This window comes from Microcaecilia unicolor, chromosome 6, assembly GCF_901765095.1.
Source record: "Microcaecilia unicolor chromosome 6, aMicUni1.1, whole genome shotgun sequence".
NCBI lineage: Eukaryota > Metazoa > Chordata > Amphibia > Gymnophiona > Siphonopidae > Microcaecilia > Microcaecilia unicolor.
Genome location: NC_044036.1, coordinates 244,060,542 through 244,080,998, shown reverse-complemented (window position 1 = coordinate 244,080,998; position 20,457 = coordinate 244,060,542). Strand labels below are relative to the sequence as shown.

The 20,457-nt window shown below is 43.4% G+C and overlaps 1 protein-coding gene across 1 annotated transcript in view; it reads left to right on the top strand.

The window, feature by feature from the left end:
• The window catches only part of ABCA2 (ATP binding cassette subfamily A member 2), a 689,232-nt gene that overhangs the window by 209,711 nt on the left and 459,064 nt on the right, over positions 1–20,457 (top strand). Inside the window, exon 4 of the mRNA XM_030206813.1 lies at positions 142–253. Coding sequence (XP_030062673.1) covers positions 142–253 — 112 coding nt within the window. The remainder of the gene's footprint in view (positions 1–141; positions 254–20,457) is intronic.

Below are 20,457 nucleotides of genomic sequence, written 5' to 3'. Positions count from 1 at the left end.
TACTGGAACCACCTCTACAAGTCCAAGCCTTGGTTCAAATGATCTATCCCTTCTTAAACCTACTTTTCAACTTGTGAGCCTCGCCCTGTACATCTGTCCTCTCTCTCCCCTGTACTGCTGTCTGTCTGTGTCTCTCTTCAGCGTTCTACACAGCAGCACCTCTCACCTCCGCTGGCATCTTACCTGTGATGCAGTCACTGTGCCCTGATGGTCAGAGAGATGAATTTGGCTTTCTACAGTATTCCAATTCCACGTAAGTACTAAACCCTGAGCTCAGTTTATTTTCCAATTCCACGTAAGTACTAAACCCTGAGCTCAGTTTATTTTCCAATTCCACGTAAGTACTAAGCCCTGAGCTCAGTTTATTTTCCAATTCCACATAAGTACTAAGCTCTCAGCTGAGTTTATTGAACTGTTTTACCTGTCTTATTTTCCAGTCTGATTTTTATTCTTGCTCTCTCCTCGTGGAGGGTAATTCTATAACAGGGTGCCTGCTAAAGGCATTAGTTATGCCAACTATTTTAAGCAAGTCTATAAAGAAATGCAGGCACCTACTTTTCTTGATAGAATACTAGCACATGGCCAAAATTGTGCATAGAGGTAAGGAACAAGCACTTATTCTGGTCTTAAAGCTGTTGTGAATGCCCATACCTAGTTGTGAACTAGAATACGTGTAAATTATAGTATTCTATAATTTACCCACTTGCATGCTCTGCCTACACTCCACCCATGTGCATGCCCACTGTCAAAAGTATGCACTGCCAAATCTAATGGAGCATACTTTTCCCTCTAGTTGATATTCTATGAAAGGTCATTTACGTGCATAAGTGGCTAAAATACCACTATTTATATGCTTTCTTGTCACCTACAACCAGGCAGCTTCATACAGAATGACCCCCTTAGTGCCTGATCTTGCTTTTCATCCATTGGCTCCAAGATGAAGACTGAAGCCTAGTGTGATAGGATATTTGCCGAAGTTTATAGCAGAATGCCTGAGTGACCATGGCACTGAGATTTGAAGACCTGGTCTAATTATAGATTATAAGTGTAGCGGGATGCCAAAATGCACCTTCCTTTCAGTGACAGAAGGAGCATTCTGGGTCCCTGAACCAGAGTAGTACTGCTCAATAATAATGAGGTAGTGGGCTGGTCTGGAGAAACTCCAGTGGTAGATGTTCTTTAGAATTTGGAGGAAAGTATAAAAATGAGGGAAGGAAGGTACCAAGGGTCTTTCTTCCCACAAAGGAGGATCTATAAAGATGTAGTAGGCGGTGGAGTAGGCTTCCTGCCCAGTTGTCCATATGGGGCCTTGGACTTCTTTACCAAGGATCAAGGAGGAGGAAAAGAGGGGATATGACAGGACTGCAGCCTATTTCCCTGAGAAAGGAGAAAGGAGGCTGAGCCAAAACCTCAACCTAAGCCCAAGGTGCATAATAAGGAGGAATCATAAGGGATAATCACAAGGAAGTGAAGGAGTTTAGTGCTGAGTTCCGCATCTTAAAGAGTGGAGAGGAGTAGAGCCAAGGAGTGAGTAAGAGTACATATGGTACCTGGTCCTATGAGCACCCTGATTTCCTTAATCCTGAGGAATTATGTGTGTTGTAGACTGTAACAAGACTAAAAACCTTGAAAGGAAGGAGAAAGCTTGCCAGGTATGGAGAGAGGAGAAGAAAGTGGATGGAGTGACAGTGATCTCCTTCAGGCCCTTTTGATAGAGAAGAGCACTGTAGTACTAAGAGAGAGGAGGAGGGGGCTGTTGGAGGTTCCTACAAATTAAGGAGTGCCAAACAGGATCTGGGAGGTGCAGGACTCATCCAAGAGAGGAAAATGGAAGGAGACATGCACGAGAGCAGGAGTGATAGCATACCGTGAAAGAGACCAATTGACACTAAAACCATGAGCACGTTTGAAACTGTTTGTCATTGCTTTATTTTTGTGGACTGTATGGGGCTGATATTCAGACCATGAGAGTTAGACCGGCTAACTTCTGCGGTTGGGGCTGAGCCCAGATATTCAATGTTGGGCCGTTTCCGGTGACTGGCATTGAATATCCATTTTATTTTTGGCCAGTTTAAAGATAACCAGCTAAGTTGATAGTCTTAGCTGGTTATCTTTAAACTAGCCAAAGATATCTCACATTTTCACGCAGCCAAATATGGCTGCAAAACCGGGCTATATAACCGGCTATCTGCTAGCTGTTGACCACAGATGTTTGGCAGGGGATAGCAGGTTATCCCTTACTGAATATTGGTGGATAGCCGGTTAAGCTTTAACTGGTCAACAGCCATTCTGGCTGGTTAAATAGTGCTGATTATCGGGGGGGGGGGGGGGGGGGGGGGGGTGACATTATTTTCATTGCCCTGCTTTCATACATTATTTTCACCCAATAAATTGATGTTTATATATAAATCTCTGCCAGCGTCCCTTGGTGGGTTTTCAAGTGTGGGTTGTTGGTGCCTGTCCAGAGAATTTTCATTTGGTCACTGGGGATCCTTTGGGGTCAATGTTCAAAGCGATTTAATTAGCCAGAAATGGCTTTTGACCGGTTAAATCACTTCATTAATGCTAACTGGTCATTTTCATTGACACTTAACTGGCTAGTGCCGCTGAAAATGACTGATTAGCACCTAAACTAGAAACTGGGGGAAGGCCGACAGTCGCTCAAAAGTACATGGTTCGGAATAAGGTATCTTTCAAAGATACCACCAAAACAGGGAAGATAGGGTATCCTGAGAGTGAGGTTGCAAAAGAGACCATAGTAGATCAGGTGCCCTTAAATAAAAATAAAAATCAGACAAAAGATTGCAAATTCATAGTGATAGGGTGGATCAAATTGGTGGGGGGTAGCATTGTATGTTAAAGAGCACCTTGAATCAAATAGATTGAAAATTCTGCAGGAAACAAAACACATCTTGGAATTCCTATGGATTGAAATTCCATGTTTAAAGGGGAAAAGGATAGTGATAGGAGTGTACTACCGTACGCCTCGCCAGGATGAACAGACAGATGTAGAAATGTTACCAGAAATTAGGGAGGCTAACAAACTGGGCAACACAATAATAATGGGTGATTTCAATTACTCTGATTTTGACTGGATGAATGTAACAGGGCATGCTAGGGAGGTAAAATTCCTTGACGAAATCAAGGACAGCTTTATGGAGCAGCTGGTACAGGATCCAACAAGAGAAGGAAAAATTCTAGACCTAGTCCTTAGTGGAGCACATGATCTGGTGCGGGAGGTAATGGTGATGGGGCCACTTGATAACAGTGATCATAATATGATCAGATTTGATATTAGCTTTGGAGTAAGTATAAGAAGACTATGATAACATGAGAAAAATGGTGAAAAAAAACTTAGAGGAGCAGCTGTGAGGGTCAAAAATTTACCAGGCGTGGATGCTGTTCAAAATACAATCCTGGAAGCCTGGGCCAAATATATTCTGTGTATTAAAAAAGGAGGGAGGAAGACCAAATGACAGCTGGCATGGTTAAAAAGGGAGGTGAAGGATGCTATTAGAGCTAAAAGAAAATCCTTCAGAAAATCCTTCAGAAAATGGAAGAAGGAACTGACTGAAAATAATAAGAAACAACATAAGGAAGGTCAAGTCAAATGCAAAGCAGTGATAAGGAAAGCAAAGAGGGACTTTGAAAAAAAAAGATTGTGTTTTAGGTATATTAAGAGCAAGAAGCCAGCAAAAGAATCGGTTGGACCGCTATATGACCGAGGGGTAAAAGGGGCGATCAGGGAAGACAAAGCCATAGCGGAGTGATGAAATGAATTCTTTGCTTCGTCTTCACTGAGGAAGATTTGGGAGAGATACCGGTGCCAGAAATGGTATTCAAAGATGACAAGTCGGAGAAACTGAATGAAATCTCTATAAGCCTGGAGGATGTAATGGGGCAATTTGACAAATTGAAGAGTAGCAAATCTGGACCAGATGGTTTTCATCCCAGAGTGCTGATAGAATTGAAAAATGAATTTGCGGAACTATTGTTAGTAATATGTAATTTATCTTTAAAATCGAGCATGGTACCGGAAGATTGGAGGGTGGCCAATGTAACGCCGACATTTAAAAAAGGTTCCAGAGGAGATCTGGGAAATTATAGACCAGTGAGCCTGAAGTTAGTGCCGGGCAAAATGGTAAGAGAATAATATTACAGAGCATATTCAAAAGCATGGATTAATGTGACAAAGCCAACATAGATTTAGTGAAGGGAAATCGGTTGCCTCACCAATTTATTACATTTCTTTGAAGGGGTGAACAAACATGTGGATAAAGACGAGCCGGTTGATATTGTGCACCTGAATTTTCAAAAGTCGTTTGACAAAGTACCTCATGAAAGACTCAAGAAGAAATTGGAGAGTCATGGGATAGGAGGTAGTGACCTATTGTGGATTAAAAACTGGTTAAAAAGATAGAAAACAGAGAGTAGGGTTAAATGGTCAGTATTCTCAATGGAGAAGGGTAGTTAGTGGGGGACTTTGTTGGAACTGCTGCTTTTTATCATATTTATAAATGATCTAGAGATGGAAGTAACTAGTGAGGTAATTACATTTTCTGGCGACACCTCGAATATTGTGCTCTTTTCTGGTCACCTCATCTCAAAAAAAATATAATGGAATTAGAAAAGGTACAGAGAAGGGCGCCGAAAATGATAAAGGGGTTGGGACGATATCCCTATGAGGAAAGGCTGAAGCGGCTAGGGCTCTTCAGCTTGGAGAAAAGACGGCTGAGGGTAGGTATGATAGAAGTCTATAAAATAATAAATTGAGTGGAATGAGTAGACATGAATCATTTGTTTACTCCTTCCAAAAATACTAGGACTAGGGGGCATGCGATAAAGCTACAAAGTAGTAAATATAAAATGAATCGTAGAAACTTTTTCTTCACTCAACATGTAATTAAACTCTGGAATTCGTTGCCAGAGATTGTGGTAAAGGCAGTTAGCTTAGCGGGGTTTAGAAAAAGGTTTGGCCGGCTTCCTAAAGGAAAAGTCCATAGACCATTATTAAATTGACTTGGGGAAAACCTACTGCTTATTTCTGGGATATATTGAACTTTTTTGGGATCTTGCCAGATATTTGTAACCTGGATTGGCCACTGTTGGAAACAGGATGCTGCAGTGGCGCGTAGCAAGGGGGGGGGGGGGGGACAGTCCGCCCCGGGTGTCAGCTCGGGGGGGAGGTGCTCCCTGCCAGCTTCCCCCCCCCCCGGGTGCAGCACGATGACACCCCCCCCTCGGCGCATCAACCCCCCCCCCCCGACCAGTGCCTACCCTTCTCAGCTCCCTCCGGCTCCAACCAGCTCCCGCACCCTACCTTTGCACCCTACCTTTAAAGAAATTTCGGAAGCCGTGGAGAGGCGAGGCGCAGCGCCTCACGCGTGCATGTAAAAGAAGCGTGGATCCTCATCGGGCCTTCCCTTACGCTGTCTGTCCCGGCTTCCGCTGACGCAACTTCCTATTTCCGCAAGGGCGGGACAGACAGCGTGAGGGAAGGCCCGATGAGGATCCACGCTTCTTTTACATGCAGGCGCGAGGCGCTGCGCCTCGCCTCTCTACGGCTTCCGAAATTTCTTTAAAGATAGGGTGCGGGAGCTGGTTGGAGGGAGCTGAGGAGGTAGGCACTGGGTCAGGGGGGGGAGGTGTTGATGCTCCGAGGGGGGGTGTCATCTTGCTGCACCTGGGGGGGGGGGTGCAACGGTGAACCGCCCCGGGTGGCTGCCCTCCTTGCTACGCCACTGGGATGCTGGGCTTCATGGACCTTTGGTCTGTCCCAGTGTGGCAATACTTATGTTCTTACTTCCAGCAGCTACCAATGGCCCAGATATTGATTACTGCTGCCCAGATTAGACAGGCATTGAATACCAGGTTATTTTTTTGCACACAGCTATCAGCTCTGTCAAAGTCACTGACTACCACGGGCTCAATACCAGACCCAAAACTTTTGTTACACATTCTTTAGTGTGAGAGGGTTTTTATGCATCACTCCATGTTATATCATCACTAGTCTGTAATGTTACATATTTAGCCAATGTTTTAACTACATTCTCTGGCAACGAATTCCAGATTTTAATTACACTTTGAGTGAAGAAATATTTTCTCTGATTCGTTTTAAATGTACTACTTTGTAGCTTCATTGCATGCCCCCTAGTCCTAGTATTTTTGGAAAGAGTAAACAAGTGATTCACGTCTACCCATTCCACTCCACTCATTATTTTATAGATCTCTATCATATCTCCCCTCAGCTTTCTTTTCTCCAAGCTGAAGAGCCCTAGCCACTTTAGTCTTTCCTCATAGGGAAACCATCCCATTCCCTTTATCATTTTCATTGCCCTTCTCTGTACCTTTTCTAATTCCACTATCCAGCTTATAATCGAACGAGAAAAACGCCCAAGTTCCGACCTAAATCGGGAGATGGGCGTTTTTCTCACAAAAACAAATAAAGCGGTATAATCGAAAGCCGAACTTTGGACGCTTTCAACTGCACTCCGTCGCGGATGCGGACAAAGTGGACGGGGGCGTGTCGGAGGCGTAGTGAAGGCGGAACTGGGGCGTGGTTATCACCCGAACAGAGATGGGCGCCTTTCGCCGATAATGGATGCGTTTGTAGCTAGAATTTAGGGCACTTTTCCTGGACCCTGTTTTTTCACGAATAAGGCCCCAAAAAGTGCCCTAAATGACCAGATGACCCCCAGAGGGAGTCGGGGATGACCTCCCCTGACTCCCCCAGTGGTCACTAACCCCCTCCCACCACAAAAAAATGATGTTTCACAACTTTTTACTTTCACCCTCAAATGTCATACCCTCCTCCCAAGCAGCAGTATGCAGGTCCCTGGAGCAGTTGTTAGGGGGTGCAGTGGACGTCAGGCAGGTGGACCCAGGCCCATCCCCCCCCTACCTGTTACAATTGTGCTGCTTAATGCTTAGTCGTCCAACCCCCCAAACCACTGTACCCACATGTAGGTGCCCCCCTTCACCCCTTAGGGCTATAGTAATGGTGTAGACTTGTGGGCAGTGGGTTTTGAGGGGGATTTGGGGGGCTCAACACCCAAGGGAAGGGTGCTGTGCACCTGGGAGCTCTTTTACCTTTTTTTTTTGTTTTTGTAAAAGTGCCCCCTAGGGTGCCCGGTTGGTGTCCTGGCATGTGAGGGGGACCAGTGCACTATGAATCCTGGCCCCTCCCATGAACAAATGCCTTGGATGTATTCGTTTTTGAGCTGGGCGCTTTCATTTTCCATTATCGCTGAAAAGCAAAAACGCCCAGCTCACACCTTGGCGAATAAAACATGGGCGTCTATTTTTTTGGGAAAATACGGTTCACTCCGCCCCTTCACGGACCCGTTCTCGGAGATTAACGCCCATGGAGATAGGCGTTTCTGTTCGATTATGCCCCTCTATATGTTTTTTGAGATGCGGTGACCAGAATTGCACACAGTATTCAAGGTGTGGTCACACCATGGAGTGATACAAAGGCATTATAGCATCCTAATTTTTGTTTTCCATTCCTTTTCTAATAATACCTAGCATTCTGTTTGATTTCTTAGCTTTTTGTACACTGAGCAGAGGGTTTCAATGTATCATCAACACCTAGATTCTTTTCCTGATTGGTGATTCCTAGTGTGGAACCTTGCATCACATAGCTATAGTTTGGGTTCCTCTTTCCCACTTGCATCACTTTGCACTTGCTTTTATTAAACGGCCAATATTCAGACCTGTACCAGATAACAACTGGATAAAGTTAATACATCCTGTTTGTTCTCCTAGCTTTATCTAGGGACTTATCCAGGTAGTGGACAAAGTTATGCTGGAGGCAGCAGGGAGAGACATTGATTGGGACTGCTTTTCAGAGAGGGGTGAAAGCCCAAAAGCTTGTTGTGGTTTCCCCTCTCCCCATGGATATTTTTACAGAGCTATGAGACCTGCCCAATGCCAGACTTTCAGATAGCAGGGATAGTTGCAAGTTCCCTGAAAACATGGAATGAGGCACTGGAGCAGACCATGGTTTTATAGCACTTCAGAAATCTCAAAAAGTTAGTAGCCCATACGCCAGGGACCCTCCCTACCCATCTTCAAATCATTGCTCAAAGCCCACCTCTTCAGTGTCACTTTCGGCACCTAATCATAACACCTGTACTCAGGAAATCTAGACTACCCCAACTTGACATTTCGTCCTTTAGATTGTAAGCTTTTCTGAGCAGGGACCGTCCTTAGTTATTAATTTGTACAGCGCTGTGTAACCCTAGTAGCACTCTAGAAATGTTAAGTAGTAGTAGTAGTAGATAAATAGTTAGTTTTCCCTCTTATTGAAAAAGCTCAAGCATAGGTGCCATAAATGACAGAGAAATTGGAGGGTTATAAAAAGGACAGAATTTAGAATTAAATGGGAATTGCATTCTTAGTTATAACTCTTTTATTGAGAAATTACCATATTACAGACAAACATACATCACAACAAACACAAACCATTGCAAATATGACACTCTGTAGGATAAAAGAGATTTTCATTGTGGCAATTATTTCCCATATTTACCTTCCCCATCCGCCCAAATCCCAACCTATCCCCACCCCCCACGCACATAACATGCATGTCAGTAATAATAAGGAACCTTCCCCCCTAAGAAGGAATGACTCACTGACCCTGAGCAATATAAATTGACCAGAGGGAGGAAGAGGGGACTTTTGCTGTTCTCCCACATCTTCAGGATTAGTGGAACATAAAGGAAAAAAGAAAAAAAAAAACATTAATGCATAACAACAATAGTGCGGAAAGAAATTCTCACAGTCCTCCCAATCAACAGCATTAAAATGTATTGAGAACTAAACTACAAGCTTTCAGGGATAAAGAAAAGATGTATGCCCCCAGATATCTAAAAATGATTTTTTCCTCTGTTGGGAGACTCCCACAGCCCTCCTCTCCAACAACATTAAGGCATGAAAATGATTATAAATTACAAAAAATCAGGAAGATCAAATCCAACCAACCAAGTTAAACCTTAAACTCACTATAGTAAACTTGGGTTCAGAATAATTTATCTTTTATATATATATATATGTATGCACTTTAAAAAAATGCTAAAGTGTTTTAAATTGTTTTAAATGTGCTCAGACCATACCGTTTACACCCATTATATCCCCAAGAGGAATATGTGGTGGTGTCACAATGGAACCATCATTGCACATATGATGTTCCACCTCCTAATATTTGTGTATGTACATACAGCTGCGCCCAAGTAGATCTTACTCACCAATGTATGCGTATATCTACAATACATATGTATAAGTCATGGACTACTCACATTAAATATTGTTAGACTTGAGCTCAAACCTTTCTGATACATGGATAATAAAACATACAGTTCACCGTTTGTTTAAACCTAAAGGAGGAATATGTTAATTCATGACACCCTGATTTCTCTTCCCCCACATATCTTACACAAACCAACCCACAATGCGATATACACACATATTCACATAATTATTTCACTTCCCTTGGGGTATATTGTGCTCGTGCTTGTGCTTCATTAAAATCACATATCATTCATCCATTCCAATCTTGCCATCAAAATAACTGCTCCCTTTAACTCTGGCCGAGTTTCAAAAGTTTTCATCAGAAAGGGAAAAATACTAATCTTTTAAACCAATTTTCAGGCATCATAAATCCCCCGGGTGGGATCGCCTCTGGAGTCCTTCCTCACTCCAAGTCTAACAATATTTAATGTGAGTAGTCCATGACTTATACATATGTATTGTAGATATACGCATACATTGGTGAGTAAGATCTACTTGGGCGCAGCTGTATGTACATACACAAATATTAGGAGGTGGAACATCATATGTGCAATGATGGTTCCATTGTGACACCACCACATATTCTCTTGGGGATATAATGGGTGTAAACGGTATGGTCTGAGCACATTAAAACAATTTAAAACACTTTAGCATTTTTTAAAAGTGCATACATATATATATATATAAAAAGATAAATTATTCTGAACCCAAGTTTACTATAGTGAATGAAAATGATTATGCCAACCCCAATACAAGGGAGGCACATCGCTAACCCATACACTCAAAATTATTTAAAAAAAAATCAACCTGCCTTACGAATAAACAAGTGAGTACCTCTCCCCCAAATTCTCAGAGATTCATAATTATCCAATAACCGTCCTTCCAGAGATAGGATTAGATTTTGTCCTATAATCTTTTGTAAATAATGTAAAACTAACCCCTCCTCCTTCCCAAAAAATTCTTTTCACTTTAGGGCAAGCCCAAAAAGCATGAAAAAAAGAATTGATCTATTGACCACATTTTAAACAGTGTGACGTATCTGTCCGACCTTAAAAGTGTACATATTGCTGTGTGAAATAAGCACAGAACAGCACCCTAAACTGGCACTCACATAATTCTGCACTTAGCTCTGGAATCCATTTATCAAGCAATACAAAATCAATTGCATCTGGCACCATTCCCAGATCCATACTCCGAGTGCATAATGATTCAAAATCCTTGTGAGGAGAGATATGATAAAATCCAATGCATAACTCAGAAACAGATGCCACCTCTCCTTTATTTGCTAAAAAAATCTCCTTAAATGAGCACCACAATGCAACAGCAAACTGCCTCTGTCCAGGGAATTAATATAGTGCTGCAAATAGCAATATGCAGAAACATCTCCAGGGTGTTGCCCTACCTTTTGTTGCAGCTCTTCCAATTTAATCATTTTTTCCATTAGCATGTAAAACATGCGCCACCCAGAGACACACCCCTATTGTGCCTATGTGTAAATGCTTTAGAATCCCGTCCAAGTGGGAACATTGCATTACCCCTAAATAGGAGAAGTTCTGACAATTGTGGGTCACCCCTCCAACAATGCATTAATTCACACCAGGTGTCCCTAAGAGGATGCAACAGTATATTGTTTTTTTTTAGAAAAAATGGCATCTGTTTCGTAGGTGCGTGTAATAGAAAATTTATATGCCATGATGCTATTTATTCTTTTTCATAAGGTAAAGATGTAAAGTCATGCCTGTCTAGGAACCAATCACCTAGGTGATGGTGCAAGCAAGCAAAATTATATTTACGTATTTCAGGCAAACCCATCCCTCCTCTATTCCAGAGCCCAAATAAATTAGGCTAAATCTTTTGTTAGTAATTGCAAAGTCAGCGTTTATAAAGTTTATAACCAACTGGGAAATACAGTCATTTTGAAAAGTCTAATTCTACCATGCAGTGTGATCGGCAAACCACTCCACCTGAACAAATAAATTGGTACTACTGAGTAAGTGGACCACATTTGTTTTATGTAGCATTGAAGTATGTGCTGTCAATCATATTCCCAGATAATGAAATGAAGTGTCTGCCCATTGCAACAGAAATGGGCCTATTCACTCCCTTCTAACCATCTTGGTTGTTGGTAAAGCCAACAATTTAGTCAAATTCAACCTAAAACGCAAAAAGTCACCAAATTCCTGGAAACTTTCCATCAGGTCATCCAGAGAGGGTTTATCAAGTGAACCAACAAATTATCAGCAAGGGGTCAAAGGTGCGCTAACGTTTTTAGCAGATGCTAAAAATAAGTGTGCTCTGAACACTACAGATGCCCATATATTCCTATAGGTGTCTCTGTAGTTTAGCACGTGCTAATCATTAGCATGTGCTAAAAACACTAGCACACCTTTGTAAAAGACCCCCCCCAAATACTGAAATTTTGAATTCTTGTTTTAAGATTCACCTCCTGACATCCATGCTATTCATAATTTTCCTTATGAATGGGTCCAGTGTTAGTATAAACAATAAAGGGCAACACTGACAGGTCTTCTGATAAATATTAAATGGCTGGGATTGGATTCCATTCACCAAAATGACTGCTTGAGGGCGGGAATACAATTCCAGAATTGCAACTCGAAAAGAACTTTGCTTACCATAGGAATCTAAGACCCCAAATAAAAAAAATCCCTGCACACTTTATTGAACACCTTCTTGGCATTGACGCTTGCCAACAAGCAAGGCTGTTTATGATGATGTACTGGCTCAAGAGACGTTAATTTGACTCTTGTTTTACTGCTGTACAACCCTGACAAACCCCCCCCTGACAAACCCCACTTGAGGATCCGCTATTATGGAAGGAAGAATCTGTGCTAATCTATTGGCCAAAAAGGATGGGGTGGAAATGACCAATGTGATAACTCAGAATAAAAATACAAATCTTTTGTTTGTTTATATATATATATATATATATAGTGTTTTACTTGAAGATAGCACATTAAGGGGCCCTTTTACTAAGGCGCGTCTAAAAGTGGCTTGTACTGGTGGTCCATTTCCTCAACGCGCCTGGAAAACAAGGCATTTTTTTGAGTAGCGGAAAATGGATGTGCAGCAAAATTAAAACCAGCGCACGTCCATTTTTGGCCCGAGACCTTACTGCCACCCATTGACTTAGCGGTAAGTTCTCATGTGCTAACCAGGCGATTACCACCGGGTAAGCGCCATGTGGTAGAAAATAGAAAATATTTTCTACCGCATGTTTTGAGCGCATGCCAAAAATGGAATTACTGCCTGGGGCATGCATTAGCCGGGCGGTAGTGCCAATTTGACGTGCGTTGAATACGTTTAAGTGCCTACGCACCTTAGTAAAAGGGCCCTTAAAAGAGAAAAAGGCTTTATCTGAGAATGGAAACACGGTGCGTGTTTTGACCTATGCCTTCATCAGGAGTCTTTATAAACTTAACAAGTACATGGAAAGGAGAAAAATGTGAATAAGAACATGTAAAATTTCAAAATATCATCTATAACATATCAAAACAACTATTCCTAAGCAAACAAATGTTTCTAAAACAGGGCAAAGAACAAGACACCATTGAAGAAAATGTGAAATGTGCAAATGTGAAAAGTGGACTCCGCTAAAAATACATTTCTACTTAAAAATGCTATTCTTAAAAAAGTGAAAGCAAACCTTGTATTTTATTTTATTTTGCAATTTGTTTATTGAGTTTCAATATAAACATAGTAGTGAATACATTTACCCCTAGACATCTTGATCCTATCAGGGAACCCATCTACCGCTACCTAAAACACAGAACTAACTAACTATTAAAGGAAGCTATGTCTTAAACTTCTATTGTCCATTCTTCCATGCCTTGCAATAAGTACTCTCACCATGGCCGTATTATTATCCTTCCTACTAACCTAAAAGGCCCCCTCCCTATCCCCTCCCCCCTCCCTCCCCTACTCCCACCCCTACCCACCCATTCCCAGGGAAAGTCTCTCATAGAAATTCACTTTCCATGTCCAAATGTTCAATTTACATGTTCAAAATGCGCCCTCTGCCTCCTGAGGGAATAGTCTGCCAGAATGGTGTCCAGATCTTATAGAAATCCTTCTCCATAAATTTCCGGTCCCCTTTACAATCTGCCATTTTCTTTTCGAATCTCATATACTCTATCATCAGGCCATGCCACTGCTGCAAGGTTGGCACTTTGTTTGTAATCCATTCAGTGAGTATTAGCTTTTTGGCTGTTAGTGTTGCCCTATGGGTAAAACTTTTAAAGCCTGTAGGGATGGGACGCACCAGCGTCGGCCGCCCGAACAGCATCTGAGGACCCTTCTTCCAAGTTGCCCCCCACATCTTGGATGTCGACTGTGTGAGAGAGTTCCAGAATCTCTGAATACCGGGACACAACCATAACATGTGGCCAAGTGTCGCTCCCTGTGCTCCACATTTGGGGCAAGCGCCATCTGGGGAAACTCCCATGTGAAATGCCCTTCTTGGGGGGATATGGGTTCTCATTACGAGTCTGTATTCCATTTCACTGTATATGACCATCTTGGAAGAGTTGTGGATCTTGTATATAAACTCTTGCAAGTCCCGGGACGTCAAATTTGTGCCCAAATCTTTATTCCATTTCTGAGATAGAGTCTCATAGTCGGGCTCTTCCGCCATATCTCTGAGGTGTCGGTGGTGCATTGTCAAAGACACTCTGTCCTGGGATTGTAGAGAGTAGGCTGACGATAATTCTTCCTGCACATCTTCCGTAAGACACTCCCAGAGCTGACTTTTAATATAGTGCCTCAGCTGCCAGTAATGGAAGCGGTCTGTCAAATGGAGGGAAAATTGTGCCTGTAGATCCTCAAAGGCCCTCGGTTGCCCCTCTGCAGTTAGAGCTTGATATAGGTGCACAAGGCCATTACGTCGCCATCTGCGAAAGACTCCATGAATGGTACCTGGCGGAAAATTCGGATTATCACAGATAGCCAAGAAGGGGGTGACCTTACTTTTAAAATGGTGGTATCTGCAGACCCACCTCCATACTGCTTATGCCGTAGGCAATATGTGTGATGTTTTAAGACTTGGGGGGCTTGTCCCCCTCCCATATGCAGTAAGTAACTAAAGTGTATTCCTTAAGTTAGTCGTCTCCAGGGGAGTGTCCGAAAATTCTGAAGTTGCTCTGTACCAATCAGAGATATGTCGCATACCACTGGCTATGGTGAGATATCTCATGCTTAACAAGCCCAGGCCTCCAAATTCACGTGGGACCTGCAGTGTTGCAATTGAAAGTCTAGCTTTGCGCCCTCTCCACAGAAATCTCTGTATGAGTTTATTTAAACGTTGTTCATCTGCTTGTTTGAGAAAAGTGGGAGGGTCTGGAACATGTACATCCACTTGGGCGCAATCATCATGTTATATACTGCAATGCGACCCATTAGAGACAAAGGATAATTCTCCCAGAGTCGTAGTTTTGTACGAGTTGTCTCAAAAAAGGTTCCACGTTCTCTTGGTACAGTCGCGTCAGGTTCTGTGGAATGGTGGTACCCAAGTATCTTATCTTATCGTCTGCTCTTGTCAGGGGGCAGACGACTCCCCGCCGCTCTTTTTCTGGGTACACTTCCATAATCAGGGACTTTTTGATGTTTAGGGTAAAGCCTGAAAGTTGACCAAATTCCTCTATAAGTTATAATGTCTGGGTTAAAGAATCTTGCGGGCGCTTAGTCGCAATCAGCAGGTCATCTGCAAATGCTAGAGTTTTTATGATTTCGCTCCCCACCCGCACCCCTGGAATTTCGTCTTATTTCTTTAAAGCCCTCAATAAGGGTTCTAGGGATAATATGAACAGAGCCGGGGACAAAGGGCAGCCCTGTCTGGTTCCTCTGGCAATTTCAAAGAGTTGGGCGCTCACTCCGTTCACTAACACTAAGACCTTCGGTTCTGTATACAGAGCAACTATGGCACTATAAAACCACCCCCCGACACCCATGTATCGCAAGACTGTAAACAGGTATTTCCACCCCACCTGATCAAATGCCTTTTCGGCGTCTAGGGTGTACAAAGAGGCTGGTGTTTCAGATATTTGAGCTGTTGCCATAGCAAATAGTAGTCTGCGGACGTTCCTAGCTGCCTGCTGGACCTAACAAATCCCACTTGTTCCTCTCCAATTACCCTGGACAATATCTTGGCTAGACGGTTGGAGTGGATCTTGGCCAATATCTTTAGGTCCACATTAATCAGGGAAATGGGTCTGTAGGAGTCTGCTTGGTAGGCTGGTTTCCCAGGTTTTTCAATCAGTGTAATGGATGCGGTGTTTTCGTGTTTTGGGAGGCGGCCAGTATCAATCACCTGTTCATAGAATGCACTTATCACTGAAATGAAGGAGGTGGGCAGTGCTTTATAAAATTCGCCAGTAAACCCATCTGGTCCAGGCACGGACCCCATGGGCAGTGATTTTATTACCTCCTGTATTTCCTTGGCCTCTAAGGGTGCCTCCAGTTCCTCTTGTTCCCCCTCGGTCAATTTCGGCAACCCTGCCCCGTCCAAAACTTTTATTATCTGCTCTTCATCTGGGTCCCTGTCTGCTTTGTATAAGGTTGCAAAAAATTTGCTGAGGATCTGAGATATTTCTTCACTCTTATTTTGGATGTGCCCTTGCTCATCTTTAAGTGCCAATATTGGGCGACGGGGGCCCCATGCTGTAAATAATTGTGCTAGCATCTTTTCTGATCTATTTCCATACCTACGGAACTTATGCAGCTGGGAGGCCAGATATTTTTGCCCTCTCTCATGTATTAACGCATTAAGTGTTACTTGAATAGCTCTCAACTGCTCTTTTGTCTCTGCAGTCGGATGCCTAATATATTGGGCGTTTGCTTTCCTTAAATCTCACTCTAGCCTCACTATGGCTATCGTCTGCTTTTTGTTTTTTGCATGAACGTAGGCAATTATCTCGCCTCTTACAATTGTCTTGGCGGCGCTCCACAGCAATTCAGGCTGGCCTAAGTGCGCTCTATTATTATGAAGATTGTCTTCCCACTTTTGTCTAAGGAGTTCTTGGAATTCGCTATTTTGTGAAAGATAACCTGGGAATCACCAATTGCGGGCTTGCTGGTAAAAAGTTGGTACCTTCACATCAATCCAGACCAGGGAATGATCCGTTATCTCCTCCGGTCCAATCTTAGATGCTAGCACCCAGGGGAAGGCAGGTTGGGCAATAAAGATATAATCTATTCTGGAGTATTTTCCATGGGTCGTAGACAGGTGCGTGTAGTCGTGTTCCCCTGGGTGTAAACAGCGCCATGTGTCGATTAGGTTGAGGGCTCTTTGAAAATAAGAGAGAGCATGTGCCTTGGGCCCCCCTCTCTAAGCCGCCCCTGGATTTGAGCAATCCGCACTAGGGTCCGCCACCAAATTGAAATCTCCCATCACTAGGAGATGAGCAGATTTATATGGGAGGCACACCCATACTAAGTTTGGGTAGAACTTTGGATCAAAGGTGTTGGGCCCATATACTCCCAATATTAGAAAGTCTCTTTGTTGCACCCATAGGCGTATCAAAATATAGCGGCCATTTGGGTCTGCTTTTACTACCTCCGACTTTGTGGCCAACCCCTTGCGAATCAGCACTGCCACCCCAGCTTTACAATCTCCTGACGACACTGCATGAACTTCTCCTACCCACTGCCTCTTTAATTTATCATGTTCCTCAGCTGTGAGCCTGGTCTCTTGTAGGCAACCTATGTCAACTTTGTGGCGCTTAAGGCTCGCTAAAATTTTTGTTCGCTTGATCAGGGTGGAAATACCTCCCACATTCCAGGAGGCGAACCTTATAGACCTAATGCTGGATTTTTTCTATGGGTGCGTGCACTCCGACTTTTGTCTGTTGCCTCCTCGGGCGCCCAGCCTCGACCAAGGGTATGATATTGTCGCTACCCTCCCAGCCCTCCCCTCTCAGCACAGAGCACATCTTATCAACACAACCTACTGTGGACATTTCTGGTGAGTTTCCTACTCTTGTAATCTTCATATCCCTCTGGAGACTAGGTTTTTCCCTACCCCTCTCCCCCTCTCCCAGTCCCTTCTCTTTCCCTCCAATCTCCATTCTATCCCCCCTCTGATGTCTACAGGAAGGATAGTGGGATCAATGAAGTGGGGTCTTCACCTCCCCCACCAATGTTGTTTTCCTTAATCTACCCCATACCTCCAATAGAAGTTGGCAAACTCCCACACTCCAATACTTCACGATTCAGTTCGCCTTCTAATTTACTTGGGCTTGTTTTGGTGGCTATTAAGGTTTAAGTTTAGGTTTAAATTCTCAGCCATCCAGTCTTGTGCTTCCTTTGCAGAGTAGAAGGTATGCCATTTGCTCTGATGGTTGATCTGCAGAGTGGCCGGATATGTTAGCATACATTTTTGGCTAGAGTCTACAAGCGCTTGGCACACCCTCCCGTAGGCCCGCTGTCTTTCTTGTAGGGCCAGAGAGTAGTCCTGGAAAATTTTGACTGAAGATCCCTCAAAAGTCAATGAGTTGCGCTTCATTCGTGCTCCTCTCAGGATTTCCATTTTGTGGACAAAGTTATGAACTTTAACCATGACCGCTCTAGGCCTCTGATCGGTGTTGTTCTTCCTGCCTACTCGATGGGCACGTTCTAGACAAACTGCTCCGATACAGTCGGACAGTGCAAATTCCGCCTGCAACCATTTTTCTAGCATGCTGGATAGCGAGCGCTCTGGCACTGTTTCTGGTATACCTACTATGCGGAGATTATCTCTTCGCGACCAATTTTCGAGGTCGTCCAGTAACTGCGATTGTTTTTGCACCGTCCGTTTCAATTCTTCAAGCTCTGCTGTCTTTCCGGCCTGCTCAACTTCAGTGGCGGACACTCGCTGTTCTAATTCTCCTGGGCGTCTCGTCGTGTCTGCCAACAGGTTCTCCATTGCCGCAAGTTGCCCTGATACTTGTTGTAAGTCTGGTTGTAGGGCTAATTTCACAGCCTCCGTTAGTTGCTGGAGTTGTGGGGGAGGAAACATCGCCTCTTGTACGTCGAGCGAAGGACCTGCCGCCATCTTGGGCTTCGAAAACACGGGGCTTGTCCGCCTCTTTTTTTCCGTTTTTTGGTGGCATTGTGGGCTCCAATCTCGTGACAAAATGGTCCTGCACTCGCGGATCCTTCTTATCGTGCTTGCTCGGTATCAGGGGTCGGATCGGCACTCACAAGCGATGTGGGGGAGGGTTTCGGCATAAGAGAGGAGCTTTCCTGCTACTGCTCCTCTCAACACATCACGTGAGCTCTACACGAAAGTGTATATAAAAAGAAGACATTTCCTGTGTGAAATGTAGTGCTTATGTGTGGATGGCGCAGATAATAAAATTGTAAATATAAATTGTGTAAAATGTGATCCCACAGCCAAGATTACGTGAAAAATACAACAACATATTGATGTTAGTACATACCAATGGTTAAGATGAGCACAAAAAATGCTAGGATCCTAATGAATAAGTAATATATAAAGAAGTTGTGTACAATAAAAATATATAAATATATAAGAAAATGTCAAAAACAGATACACTTTCTAAAGAACCACAAGGACATTTATATGATAAACCCTGGGGAGATACACTAGCCAGGCTCATTTTCGAAAGAGATGGACATCTAAAAATGACATAAATCAGGCACTGGACGTCCTTCTCACAGAGACGTCCAAATCGGTCTAATCGAAACCGCACTTTTGTACGTCTTTGTCAGAAGTCCATCGCAAGGATGTCCAAATTCAAGGGGGCGTATCGGAGCCATGTTTGATGCGGGACTTGGGCATTCCTAAGACTTGGACGTCTTTGAGCCAATAATGGAACAAAGCAAAGATGTCTAGGACTAAAACTTGGACGTTTTAGCTAGACCTGTTTTATACGAATAAGGCACAAAAAGGTGCCCGAAATGACCAGGTGACCATTGGAAGGAATCGGGGATGACAGCCCCTTACTCCCCCAGTGGTCACTAACCCCCTCCCAACCCCAAAATTGTGATGAACAACATTACTTGCCGCCTCTATGCCAACCTCAGATGTCATATTCAGGTCCATTACAGTGCATGCAAGTCCCTGGAGTAGTTTAGTAGTAGGTGCAGTGCACTTCAGACAGGTGGACCCAGGCCCATACCCCCCCTACTTGTTACACTTGTGGAGGAAACAGTGAGCCCTCCAAAACCCACCAGAAACCCTCTGTACCCACATATAGGTGCCCCCCTCACCTGTAAGGGCTATGGTAGTGGTGTACAGTTGGGGGTAGTGGGTTTGAGGGGCTCAGCACACAAGGTAAGGGAGCTGTGTACCTGGGAGTATTTTACGAAGTCCACTGCAATGCCCCTAGGGTGCCTGATTGCTATCCTGACATGTCAGGGGAACCAGTCTACTACAAATGCTGGCTCCTCCCACGTCCAAATGGTTGACTTTGGATGTTTTAGACTTGGACGTCTTTGTGTTCGAAAATCTCCGAAAATCAGAGACGTCCATATTGCAAAACGTCCAAATCCAAGGACGTTCATGGTATTTTTGAACACAAAAGATGGATGTCCATCTTTTTTGAAAATAACCTTTCCCCGCCTCCGAATTTGGACGTTTTACAAAGACGTCCAAATTCCAACTTAGACGTTTCTTTCGAAAATGCCCCTCCATGTAATACAGTGTACTTGAACAGTATAGATGTTCCCAAGATTACAGATAAATGCGCCACTTTCTCTAGATGAGTTGAACTTGTCTTTGGGGCAGAATGCACTATATAAACCTCCAGGGCCTGATGGCTTTCGAGTTGAGTTATATAAAAATTTTTAGACACCATCATGCCTGCCCTGGTATCCATGTTTAATTCCATTATGAAAGAGAAGAATTGCCTGATTTGTTACATTTAGCCTAGATCATAGTGCTACTAAAGCCAGATAAAGACTCCCTTTGACTGGCATCCTACCGACTGATCTCTTTATTAGGAATGGGATGGCAAATAAGCCCAAGAATATTATAATGAATCTGTATCGCTCCATGGTGCAACCTCTCCTTGAGTACTGTGTTCAATTTTGGTAACCATATCTCAAAAAGATATAGTGGAATTAGAAAGATTAAAAGAAGAGCAACCAGAATAATAAAGGGAATGGAACTCCTCTCATATGAAGAAAGGCTAAGAGGCTAGGGCTCTTCAA